The sequence below is a fragment of the Lytechinus variegatus genome, chromosome 17 (assembly GCF_018143015.1).
Source record: "Lytechinus variegatus isolate NC3 chromosome 17, Lvar_3.0, whole genome shotgun sequence".
In the NCBI taxonomy this organism is placed as follows: domain Eukaryota; kingdom Metazoa; phylum Echinodermata; class Echinoidea; order Temnopleuroida; family Toxopneustidae; genus Lytechinus; species Lytechinus variegatus.
In genome coordinates, this window is record NC_054756.1 from 1,264,975 (window position 1) to 1,278,461 (window position 13,487).

Sequence of the window (13,487 nt, forward strand, 5' to 3'; positions counted from 1 at the left end):
GACCCAAATGTACCGAAACAAGTGCAAAAAAGTCCCTGAGTTAGCTGACGGAACCCCTCCGAAAGCTCTGAGTTATGGTGGACTTATGCTTACTGCTTAACCCCACTGATCTCTATTTTTATAGAGATCAGTGCTTAACCCAGGGATTCTCAAATGGTGGCGCGCGCGCCACTTGTGGCGCATCGAGCCTTGCGGAGTGGCGCTTCGGAGCCGGTATTTAATAAATAAATTTAAAAAAAAATAAGGAAAAATTGGGAGAAAAATGAAAAAAAATCTACCAGTAACATGTGGATTTGGTGATCATTTTAATACAAAGAGAAAACAAAAAAAATCTTTACTTGAAACTTAAGTGCTAGTTGATTTCCTCAAATTTGTCCAATTTAGCTCTCGATAACCCCTATAATGGAGGATCAATGTTCTCTTTTTTTATTTATTCTATGCTGTACAAAGTTTATGTGCCACACAAGTGATTTGAAAACCCCGCTTATAGGATTTCCAGAGTATACATTTTGGTAAAGAGTTAAACATCAAATAATATGATATTCAAAGGATATCCTGATCATAAAAGATAATGAATTTGGGACATAACAAGCAGAAACTTTGTTCCCGAAGCCGATTAAAATCCGAAGTTGTTAAAGAAAGAGAGCTAGGGGCAGTTTTGGGCGTCCGTGCAGTGCAACGCCTGAATTTCAGCCCTTGGAAAATCAGGGACTGTAAATTCAGCCAATGGCTTATAGATGGGTGTGGGGATTGGGGGCCCCCAAGCGTTCAAGGCCAAGAAAAAAGGAGAAAGGGAAAGAGTGGAATATTGTATTATTCTCTTAATATTATGACAAAATGTAGATATTTGTATTGAAAAGTTCAATATTTTGCTTCAGTTGCCATATCTAGCCCCCTCACTTTCTCTTTACTCATTACGCCACTTGGTTCAGCCAATAGATCTGGTGCAAAAGTGAAAAAGTCACTGATCATTTTTCTTTTGATTAATAATGTGTAGTTTGTTGGCATTTGTACTTTCTTTTGTTGATATTGATTAGACCCCTTCTTGGCAATTTAAAATTCCTATATTCCAAAACTTCTGGGGGATCTGCCCCCTCGACCCCCACCAGGGGCCTCTGGACCCCTTCCGAAATACTCTGCTGGTTTGCGTAATGGATAGTGGCGCATTACAGATTCTGAACAAGAAATGTGGAGCTTCAAAAAAGTAATTCAGAATAGCTGTGCTTAACCCATGGTTGCCAGAGGAAAGACATGATTCCTAGTGATTTATCAGATGCAGTCATCATCATCATCACGGTAAATTGCCAATTCTGTCAACTCGTCCACTATATAGTACGGTTTGCCTTCATTTCGTCTAACCCCATTCCGTCCATCAACATTTCGTCTAACAACCACTTGGTCCGATTACAATTTGGTCCAATCATCACTTCGTATAATCACCAGTTTGTCTATGGCCATTTCGTCTCATAACCAGTTGGTCTAATATCCATTTTGTTTTCGTTCATTTTGCCCATATAACACTTTGTCCATACAATAGAAACCAAATTGTAGACTGAATAGCTTTTGGACCAACTGGCTAGTAGACGAACTGCTGAATGGATGAAATGGCAGTTAGACCATGTGGATAGTGGACTATCTGATGGTAGACCAAAATCATAGTAGCGTTGGTAATTGGAAGAATTGGCAATTGACCAACTGAAAATAAACCATCATTATAACTACCGTGCATGTGTACAAAATGGTTTGTATAATGGTGCCCTCTTCGGCGTTTTTTTTTATTCCTACGGACATGAGCTCATAATATGTCTATTGCAACGATATGAATATGATAATTTGCAATGTATTTTATGCATGTCAAAAGATAATTTGCTTTAGGCAAGGAATCTAGTCAAACTTAATACAATTTAATCTTATTCTGTTCATTTTAATATCTACATTCTTAACATTGGTCTACATTTTCTATTTCTATACTATGCAGAATTCATTGATACACTTCTCATGAAATTACCCATGCCTAAAGTGAGAGGGACTCCTTGTTCACCCCCCCCCCTCCGATATCTGAATACGATATATCGCCGTCCCTGTATATTTAAACATTTGCGATGAATTAGAGTCTCTAATTATTATAGAAGCTTAACTTAAAGTGAACCCACGCGTATGATGGGGGGAGGGGGTAAAGCTTACAGTTTATTTACAAGCAATACAAAGCATGACAATTTGCTGTTATTACCTCTGCCAATCATACCTCTGTTATGTTCACCTTAGTGATTTTTTCCTCTACCGTTTTTAACTCTCCCATTTTAACCCTAAATAATTTTAATGATAATAATGTTTGCTTATACACTGTAAAAACTGCGGTGTTAAAGCTGACACCAATTGGTGTTAATAGAGGACCACACCCTGATGTGTTAAAATAAAACCATAGAGATTGAACATAACACCAAAGAGTGTAAATGTAACAACCATAGGTGTTTTAATAACACCTATAGGTGTAAAACTAACACCACCAATTTAACACCGGTGTAAAATAACTGTTGTGGTCCCCTATGTACACCGGTTAACACCACAGTTTTTGCTGTGTAGTGCTTAATGTTCAGAAGTATCTAAGCGCTGAATATTGTTCCATTTGTCCTGGCTTATATCACCCATGATACCTCTTGTTTCATCCACATTTTGTAAATTCTATCAAAACATGATTGTTTTGTTGGAAGAATATGCATATTTTCGCTCTCTCGGGACTTTTATTAAGAAACTTGTGCTAGACGTGCAATGCTTTCCTCCTCATTTCTGTTTACTGATCAAACGCTCGCGTGCAATCATGAATATATGTACACCCCATGATAAGACCGGGAAATCGTTGGCTCTTGCCCCTCCCCCCCCCCCACCACTTACTGACCCCTGTTACGCCCCTGTTTACTAGTGGGAAAGAACAAATACATGAGAACAATTGTTTTTTCATGTGTGTGTGTGCATGTGTGTTAGAGAAAGTAGGAGAAAAGGAGAGATTTTGGTATGGGCTGGTATTAAAGTCTAATTTTGTTTCAGAAGAAAAATTTTAAGGTTCATTCATTTCTACTGTATTTAATCCGGCAGTAAACTAGTCTCCCGTATAGTATCCTGGGAAAATAGATTATGTAAATATAATACAAAATTATTGATAATATATACATGTAATATAATAAGAATAGTTTTATTCCAAAAGGAGTTAAATCCACGTTTAGCGTTTTTTCGGAAATTCAAGGTTTTTATATTCACCAATGGAAATTTAACACAAAACGTATATATATTGCTATAGCAGAGTGGGCCTATATTTTACATCTTTTCTGATTTTCATAGATGAATAATTTCCAAAAGATTACAAAGGACGGTGTCTTTAATAGGTTTTCAAATAGAACTAAATCCCCAAATATCCATAGTAAATCATGTTGTCAATAATTGTCATTTATTATTATTATTAATATTTTAATTATTACAATTATTATTATCCATCGCTCTTAGACGGAAAGGGGTGACGCAATTACATACTCATGAAGATAAAGTTTTAGCATCATTTTATGATTTAATTAGCCTGGTATGATAAGAGGTCACAGTAACATAACATTATCTATGTTAACTATGCTGGTACAGAATCTGGGGCCCGTTGCAGAAAGAGTTGCAATCAAACGCAACTCTAAAAATCACGCGCAACTTGATTTTCAACCAATCAACAGCGCGCATTTTGGACTTGCGATTGATTTTTTTGACTTTTTTTTACTTTAAACGCAACTCTTTCTGCAACGGGTCCCTGTATAGATTCCATAATTTTGATTATATCACAATATAACGGGTCATATCAATTCCGCAGTGCGTTCATCAACATTTTTCGTCCGACAATATTGTCAGATCTGACATCTTTCCTTTATTCTAATTGGCTTAGAAGCACAGTTACTATGGTAACTGTCGGACAAAACAAGACTAAAATGTCTGACTATAGTTATTTCATAAAACGCTTCCCAGACCGGTCATATTTTGTAGGTTATTTCATTTATTTTAATTTTTTAATTTATTATTTATTTTTATTTTATTTTTTATTTTATTCTATTTATTTTATTTTTTCTTTATTTATTTATTTATTTATTTTTTTTTTTTGGGGGGGGGGGAGTTTCTTGGCACACCATCGCCAATTTGAGTGTTCCGTAGGTGTAACTGTATATACTTGAAAGAGACAGAATAGCAACGATGGAGATGTAGATCAGCTCTTTTTGCTGTTAATGGTGGCAGCTTTGATAACCCTGCTCATCATCTGGGCCTATAAACATAATAAAATATCAAGAAAATAATAGAACATTTAGGATGGTATTTCATGAATATTCACCAGTACCTGAAGGTTATAAGATCATCGATGAATTATCCATGTGTAACAAGTTGGAAGGCATTATGTATTTCAATGTATTTATCAATTAGGGCATATAAACACTGAAAGAACGCCGATGTTAATTTAACACCAGCTTGGTATCTATATCAGTACACACCCTGACACCAGAGAGGAGTTAAAACACACCAGTTAATAATCAAACTGCCTTGGTTTAACAATAATTGGTGTTGTTTAAATGCCAAATTAGTGTTAGCCTAACGCCAAACGGTGTTGTTTCAACGATTACACTTCGTAATTCCAAAGGTTCTTTATCCCGAAGGTTCGTAATTCCGAAACACGTAAATTGCCTATACCTCGATGTTCGTTAATCCGAGAACGAAATAAGGTTCGTTAATCGGAAAACGAAATAAGGTTCGTTGTTCCGAAGGTTCGTTAGTCCGAAAACGAAATAAGGTTCGTTAATCATTTCGTTTTCGAACTAACGAACCTTCGGAATTACGAACCTCATTTCGTTTTCGGAATAACGAACCTTCGGAATATCCGAGCCTTCGGAATAACGAACCTTCGGAATATCCGAACCTTCGGAATAACGAAGCTTCGGAATAACGAAGCTTCGGAATTACGAATGTATGCGTGTTTCAACACATCTCTGGTGTGGACCGATATACAATACAAGTATGGTGTTCGGCGTGTTGCAGTGTATAATTTATAATAATATTACAACAAATCATCAATATGAGTTCAATTGACATAATGTGTACATAGACAGGGAGTTATGGCGATTATACGTGACCAAGTGGGTGTTTCATAAAGTTGTTCGTAAGTTAAGAGTGACTTTAAAAACGACTGGTGATCCTTTCTTACGCTAAACCATCGCCAATGAATATACCATTTACCACATGAAAGGATCACCAGTCGTTCTTAAAGTCGCTCTTAACTTACGAACATCTTCATGAAACACCCACCGGGGGCCCGTCGCAGAAAGAGTTGCAATCAATCGCGATTCTAAAAATCATGCGCAAGTTGATTTTCAACCAATCAACAGCGCAAATTTGGGACTTGCAATTGTTTTTTTTACTTGCGTTTAAACGCAACTCTTTCTGCAACAGACCCCAGGTTCACAAGAAGTCATGCCATGCAGAGACAGAATGAGACCCCCCCCGCCCCGCCTAGTCTGCAGGCACAGACCCTGATTGAAACTTTGATCAACAAGTGTGTCTCCACGCAAAGACTAGCACATGCAAAACATGCTGTGAGAGCGGCCTCCAGTACACAAGTCATGAGCAGGCTGCAATTCAGACCCTTTACTCGAGTGAAGGATTTGCCCAGCAGACTACCCCCTGCCCCTGAAAACAAACCACACGATAATAAAATCTTCATAATTATCACCCAAAATAATAAAACAATGACCATCCTTCATAATATGCAGGTATGCCGTACAATTACGAGGCAAATTCATCGTTAGGTAAAGATTGGCTACACTTGTTTGCATATCAGGTGAAGAAAGAAGACGTTTCCACAAGATCATCATACTAATATGGCGCGTCAAATTCATATGCTGGTGCTGGTCGGTCTATCCTTAGGCATTCAAGGGAGTAAGTGATTATGTCGTCATTCATTGATGGTGCTACATTTATATTTTCGTATTTTATTTTTGGAGGGGTATTTGTTTTTTTTTTTTAATTTAGTTATTCATAGATTGAGTTAGATGTTTCGACAGGAATCAGAAGACGCGCTATACTGATAGGAGTCATTTTTAGTTCGTGAGTAATTTCATTAAAACAAAATCGCTCTTTTAGCTCATGATTTACGTTCTTTTGTCGCACAGAATACGACATTACCATTTCTTTTACATTCGTGTCCTTACAAAACCGCTGCAGAACGTTCGTGAGCCCCCTGAAATCAGTACTTACGTATGATATGTTAAGTATACAATAAAACAAAAGAAATTGCGAAACGCTGTAACCGAAGCCCAACTCTATTGTATCCGACTTTGGGGAGAAAGAGCTGTCCAAACCGGCGATGTGTAACTGCCCCTCAAACTGACCAATCCAAGAAGTATAAGAAGGAAGACTTTAAGAAAATACGTAATTGTTAACTGTCCCCGTAAACATATAAGATCACATTTTTACCACAAAATGTGTATTTGCTGCAATTAATTAAGACGTTAGAAATAGATTATCTTTATGGGTAAATCTTTCACCTTCCCTTTTATTTCCTTCCACATCTACCCCCTTCTCTTGTCTCTTCTCTTTTCTTGTACCTCCCCCCTTTCTTCTTTTTTTTCTAAGCTTCCTGCTCCAACTCTGTGTTCTTTTTCCTTTTATTTATAGCTAATTTTTCCTATTCAGGCTACCTTGCCCATGTTGCATGCAGGCCTCTAGGCCTTTTCAGGTGTGCCTCGAAAGCCTTTATTTTCAGAACACGTCCTTTTATTTTATCCTTTTCACCGTAATAATTAGTTAACATGTATTATATTTTACCACAATGCTTTATGGAACATTTATGTATCCTGCGATGAGCTACTTTTCATTGTTACATTTTCATCTTTGAACTGTTTATACTGTATGTATGTTGTTTTTAAAAAGAGCCTTTTTAATTGGCTTGTGAAATAAAGATGAATTGAAATTGAATCGAAGTAAATATGCCCAAACATAATGCGAGAACGCAAAAAGGTTCCAAATTCAGCATTTGTTCAGTTTACTGTGCAATAAGATAAGATCATACTGATCAGTCAGGTGGATAAGTCATGATAACAGTGCAATCAATCATTGAATCAACCAATGTTTTGCGATTAAAATAAAAACAATATGAGCTACGTTGTCCCTTTCACGTCCCCGGTTGTCCTGGGCGTGGTAACATAAAGGTTAGCGATTAATCGCTAAATATTAGATGACCAATCAAGATCCTCTTTGCATGCGCATTTTGCTACGTAGGCTTAATATGAACCAATCAGAATTGTTCTTTGAAATTCGCGATCGATCGCTAACCTTTGTGTTACGGGCCCCAGATGTTGTTCTTTACGCCTTGACAATCATACAGACCTTGCTCAGATATTTATTGGTGATGACAGTACACCGGGTATCCTCTATGCTTCCCTGCCGGAGTCTCGGGATGATAGTAACATCTTGAAGACACAGTTCACCATGATACCTCTACGTGAAGGTAATACTGTAACAGGCATCGACTACGATCCAACCAATCAAATGGTGTATTGGAACGATTTCCCGAATGGCATGATAAATCGAATCAACATTGATGGAAACAGTCCCCAAGAACTCATAATACTGACACAGAGTAAGTAAAGTGATATTTTGCTCCTATTTGAAGGCCTTACATCCAAATTTCCTCCCAGAAAATGCATCAAACAAGGGCGATGTCGGGAGACTTTATTATAAACATTTCAGTCACATGTTGACCACATGGAGAATACAGTCGAATAAAAAAGATTTGTGGCATCTCGAAAGGATTTGTTTATGTCTTTATCAATTATGATTTAAATTCATCACAGACATAGGGGTGGAAACATAAGGGCATACTTTTCTTGCTAGATTGATTTATCAGGGCGCAAGCCCACTTCCATGGGGGAGGGGGGGGGGGGTATAGTACGAAGGAAGAGGTATGATAAATATGTTCTGCGGTTGAGACCCCCATTTTTGACTTAAATCTCCTTTCCAGAGCATCACCAATTTAGAAAACCATGGAAATTCCTAGTTTTTTCCGTTCCGGAGACCCTCAAATTTGTGGTTCCTCATTTCATCATTAACTGCAACTGCTCAGCTGGTCGGCACCACATAAATGGCCGCTGCAGAGACTCTATTTTTTGTATGGTCAGTTCCAGAACATTGCACTTTATTTAGCAATCGCTGATCCCAGAACCTTTCCGTGAACCCCCATTTTAATAAAAAAAGAAATAGTTCCAGAGCCCTCCCCCCTCCCAAATTTCGACTTTGGTGCGGCACATAGGCATCATCTTATATTTCGAGTACTTTCTTTAAATTCCCTATTCAGGTCCTAATTCTATAGCTCTGGATCTGTTGAATGGAAAGATCTACTGGACGATGTTCAACGACGGGGCCATCTCGCGCGCCAATCTAGATGGCAGTTCCGTACAAGAAGTCTATAGATACATGAACTCTCCTGCCACGCCTACTTCAATCTTGGTCGATGCAATCAATGGGTAAGTAATCAAAGGGGTAAGTAACCCTGTAAAACTATGTAAAACCTTTGTTACAAAAGGACCGGTTTGGCCGTCTCTTTTTAAGGTGCATTCACTTGACAGCTAATAGCCACATCTTTGGCAAAAGCATGCTATGTAGACAGAATCACGACAGTTTGCGAAAATTCATTCCTATTTTACTGCAAACGCAAAAGCCATCACAACCCCCCCCCCCCTCAATGTAAAAAAATCTCCAATATATCCAAAGATTCACTTACTATGATTTTCAACCCTGTGCATATTACTTCTGATCCACATTTCTGCATGTAATTATCCACCTCTTTGTTTCTTGATAGAGGGGTCTTCTGGGCAGCGCAATTTCCTGATGAGATTGTAAAGGCAACCCAAGCTACTACCACAAACACCACCATCTTGGAAGTTGTTAAACCTATTAGTGCAGATGTCATAGCCACTGAGATGTGTGCTGATCAAACAGGTACGACCAAGCCCATCCTCGCTTACGTTAATACACATAGATCTCGCCACTGGCATGACTGGGATAATGTTACGAAATAAAGTATTATAGAAATTTTGAGAAATTAACACATGTCGTCAACGAATTCTGGGCCCTGTCTTACAAAGAGTTACGATTGATCCAATCAATATTAACTCTATGGAAAGCCGCAAGTTTCATCATTCCTTTTACAGGAAATTAGCAATATGTACTTTGTAAATAAAAGCGAACACACCAAATTGTCATGAAGTGAATGAATACATAAATATATACACCACATATCTATGAGAAAAATAAACAAACATGCATTTTTTGGATGTGGGCGTTGCTGGCTTTCCTAGTTGAGGTTAATCAGATAATCGCAACTCCTTGTAAGACGGGGCCTGGATATAATTTGTGAGAATTTACATCGCAGCAACAGCAATGCTCGTGTCATTTGTAACACTGTCAGGTAAACTGTAACAAATTTTGTTAGGAGGGACAACACTAAAAATGAATTCTTCAGAATTCTTCCACCCCTTCTTATAATCCCGCTACGGTTTTGGTAATACAAAATAATAACTTAATTAAAACCGTTTGTATCATTCTTTGCACCAGTTAGGGTCTATGAATTTATAAGGATGTACATGATGCAACCTTGCGTGTATAATTTTCTTTCACTATTCCCTTGCCAGTGCGATTGTTTTACTTCACAAATTACACGAAGTTAGGCTACACCAACGGAGATGGGACCAGTGATCGCATCCTGGATGTGTTCCCAAACTTTACCCAGGCGATGCCTTCGATGAGCAAGTATGGTAGCAAACTCTACTGGATTGGCCTGCAGGGTGGACCAGGTAACCAGCAAGCCGGGATCTACGAGTACGACATCAAGAATTCTTCTCTCAATGTTCACAACCCAGTAGTGACGCTGACGAATGGTAGCGAGCTGGTTATTAGCCCCCAAACCGCTAAAATCATCTCAACAAGTAAGCTCTCGGCATATTAAGGAAATGATGTGTAAAGTAATAATACTAACAATGATGATAATAATGATGATCGGTGATGATGATGATGTTGATAATGATCAGTTTAATACGGACATTACATTAGAATTGTAGTCGAATGTTTATTTGCATCAATATCCCAACTACGGAGCCTTTAAAGTGCCATCAACATGACGACATCGTGGCAAGAGGTTAATCTTACCATGTCAATTTGGCGGCCTTATTATGTTGACGTGGCGAGATATGTTATCTTGCCAAGTCGACTTATAAAATTGTGTTGTCCATGGCACTTTAAAGGCTCCGGACTCAACCTTTCTGTTTCCCTATTTCGACCCTTTTCTACTAATCACAAATGATGAATGCAGCGATTCATTTTTAAACAGCTCAGTATGACGAACCCGTTGTCATCGAAGGATGTCCTGAAAATATCGACGTCGCCATCGATGACGACATATACAACGTCTCCGACTCATCGCCGGTATCCTGGACCGAGCCTGGGTTGAACAGTTGGTCCAGCTGTTCTGAAATGGACTTCCTAGGACCAGGAACCAACGGTGGTATTTTTTTCCGCGGTAAAACCCAGGTGACGTACACGGCAAGAGATGCGGCAGGAAACACGGATACTTGTGAATTTACAGTGACAGTTCGAAAGGACGATGATGACGATGGTGAGTTGTCGTTCCATCATGTCATTGTCATTGGGTCTATCACTACAGGGAGTTTATTTTTTCATTGTTATATAGGCCTACTATGCATGACATTGATAGCTTTATTATGCTTTTGCTACCACCATCTTTGTTTTAAAAATGATATCAATATTGGAGTAATGGTCTCAGGGTGGTAAAGGAAAAACGTTGATGACCACGGTCTAATTTCGGTGCGGCTTTTAGTGATTTAACCTTGTTCAATTTTCATCTTGTTTTATTTACGCAAACCAAGAAATTCTGGTTCATTCATTCCAGGAGAAGTTAACCCTTGGTCTTAGGAAGGGGATTGAGAACTATAGCTAAAGTTTGGCGGGCGATAACCCGTCCAAAAACAAAACGAAAGGGGTTATAGATTTAATTTTTTTCCGTATTTCAATAGAAATCTTATTGAGTGTTTCCGATAAAGGTGTCTATATATACAGTATATTCTCTTACATGTAAGATCGTACTGCGCAAACTAATCAGTGTTGCAAAGATAAAATTCGGTTATACCTGCTACATTCCCTCCCACTCGATAAAAATCATGCTTATCATGCTTATTGTATAGTATGAGCGTGCGATATGGAATCGGAATAATTTTGTTTATTATCATTTATCCGTAGATACACCCTGTGCTGGCCGTAACTCTGGTGCCATTCCACCCTCGTGCACTGGCCTCATACAGGTCTTCCAAGGCATCTTCATCCTCCTCTTCATAGTTTTGTTCGAATAGGATGTGGTCCTCCTTGAGATCTTGGTAATTGGTAGCAGAGAAGGTATATACCCGCTGGATATAACGCAGTGTCCCACACAATGACCCACAGTGTGTTCACAGTGTGAACATTACCTAAAATATTCCCTTTACCATTTTATTTGATCATTTTAACAGTGTTAACCACAATTCATGTTCATAATCATCATAATCATCCACTATAATACAATGTACAATGTCATACAGATGCCTTACCCCCCCCCCCCTTCCTCAATTTTTTTACGACCAAGAAAAAAAAAGGAAACATTGCATGGTGATATATGATATTATTTTATGAATATTATGTCAAAATCTATCACAAAATTTGATTTTTGTAATAAAAAGTCGACTTTTTTAGTCTCTAGCTTTGCTCTCTCGCACCTTTAAAAAAGTTTTTCCCCATACGCCATATCTAGCCCCCACGAAATCTTTGGCTGATTACGTTCTCCGTTCACACTGCAGAGATGTATAAAGTACGAAATTTACTTATAGATACAGTATTCCCGTCAAAAATTGAATTTATGATTTATAATTTTCACTTGTTTGCGTAAAAATCGTAAAAAGTTTTGAAGATATAGTAATGCATCAAATTGTTGTGACTTTCCGTCTTTTATCATTTATTTTGCAAAATTAAGAGCACTTTTATACGTGACTTACATGTATGTATAGTACTTTGTAATAATAATAAAAAAAAACATTTCTTGTTGTTTCCGTACGATTTTGCGAAGATGTCTCGAAAATGTAGGGCCTACTTGCTGATGTAACTTTATTTTGATCCATACACCTATATTGTTTATCCAATCTATTGATTTATTTCGGAATCACGTATCTATTCCAGGGTGTCCAATAAAAAATAGGCCTATGCCATGGATACAGCAAATGGTGCCACAGTGTGAATTGGTATTTCGGATATTTCGCTACGTTGACTGTGATGAAATGAATTAGGTAACACTTGCGCTACGAAAGAGCATTGTTTTTTATAGGTACGATGATTATTATGTTAATTAACAGTAAATACGAAAGAAAGGAGATGGCAGAAATAGTAAAATCGAAGAACAGGAAGCGACAGAGAACTAGAAAGGAGAAAAATGGTTAAGAGGATGAATTAAACGTGGCAAAGTTGGAGGAATGGGTAAAGGATGGACAAAATAAAGAGCACTTCATTGGAATATCTTGAGATGATCAGAGATTAGACCATACATAAATACATAATAAAGGTAAAACGTATACATTCAACACAAAATATGAAAATAAGTCGACAAATTATGAAAGAGGAGAGGAAATAAAGAAAATAAGATATAGAAGATACAGGAGAGGGAATCGGTGTAATTTGGTAGAGGATAAAAGTGATCGGATGCGAAATGAATGCATACAAAATTATGAAGTAAGCTAAGGAATAGCTGGAAGTGAAAGTAAAACGCCGCAATAAACTGTATAATTGTGCGATGGATCAGCTAAGCAAACCTTTATCTGAAAGATCTACTTACCAGGTTCCCTTTTTGTCATTTGCATACATTTTCTTCTCATTTTCTTTTAAACGCATCGATCACAGTGGCGTACCGTGGGTCACGGCATTGGGGGGGCACCAGCAAAAATTTTTGTTCACTTAGTGAGTGCGCGAAGCGCGCTCAATTGTCAGGTATACTGACTTAATAGAGACATTTTAAGGAAGCACTTTTAGTCATTGTAATCATAAATAAAAATACGCATCTCAGCAATCAAATAATGCGAGCGCGAAGTGCGAGCTGAAAATTTTTGATATTCAGACCTAAAAAGGGACATTATAATCGATTTTGTAATCACGATACGTACCTGTCTCGCTAAACAATGCGAGCGCGAAGCGCGAGCCGAAATTTTTGTATATATTGACCCCAAACAGGGAGATCTTAAGGACTATATTTTAGGAATCACTTAATAGTATACATATCTCACCAGTGCCAAGCGCTGGCTGATTTTGTTAGAATTACATCTGAACACATGAAGCACGTTGTGTAGTCATTGTAATCATGATTACCATACGCATCTCACTTATCAAAT

General features: G+C 37.9%; 1 protein-coding gene across 1 annotated transcript; it reads left to right on the forward strand.

Annotated features, from left to right (window-relative positions):
• The first annotated feature begins 5,835 nt into the window (after nucleotides 1-5,835).
• LOC121430837 lies at nucleotides 5,836-11,684 on the forward strand. The gene is made up of 7 exons (XM_041628254.1): nucleotides 5,836-5,949; nucleotides 7,397-7,651; nucleotides 8,366-8,534; nucleotides 8,870-9,009; nucleotides 9,702-9,995; nucleotides 10,397-10,681; nucleotides 11,323-11,684. Exons 1-7 carry the CDS (start codon nucleotides 5,892-5,894, stop codon nucleotides 11,430-11,432), a joined length of 1,311 nt encoding a protein of 436 aa, XP_041484188.1. The 5' UTR covers nucleotides 5,836-5,891; the 3' UTR covers nucleotides 11,433-11,684.
• Nucleotides 11,685-13,487: the final 1,803 nt, after the last annotated feature.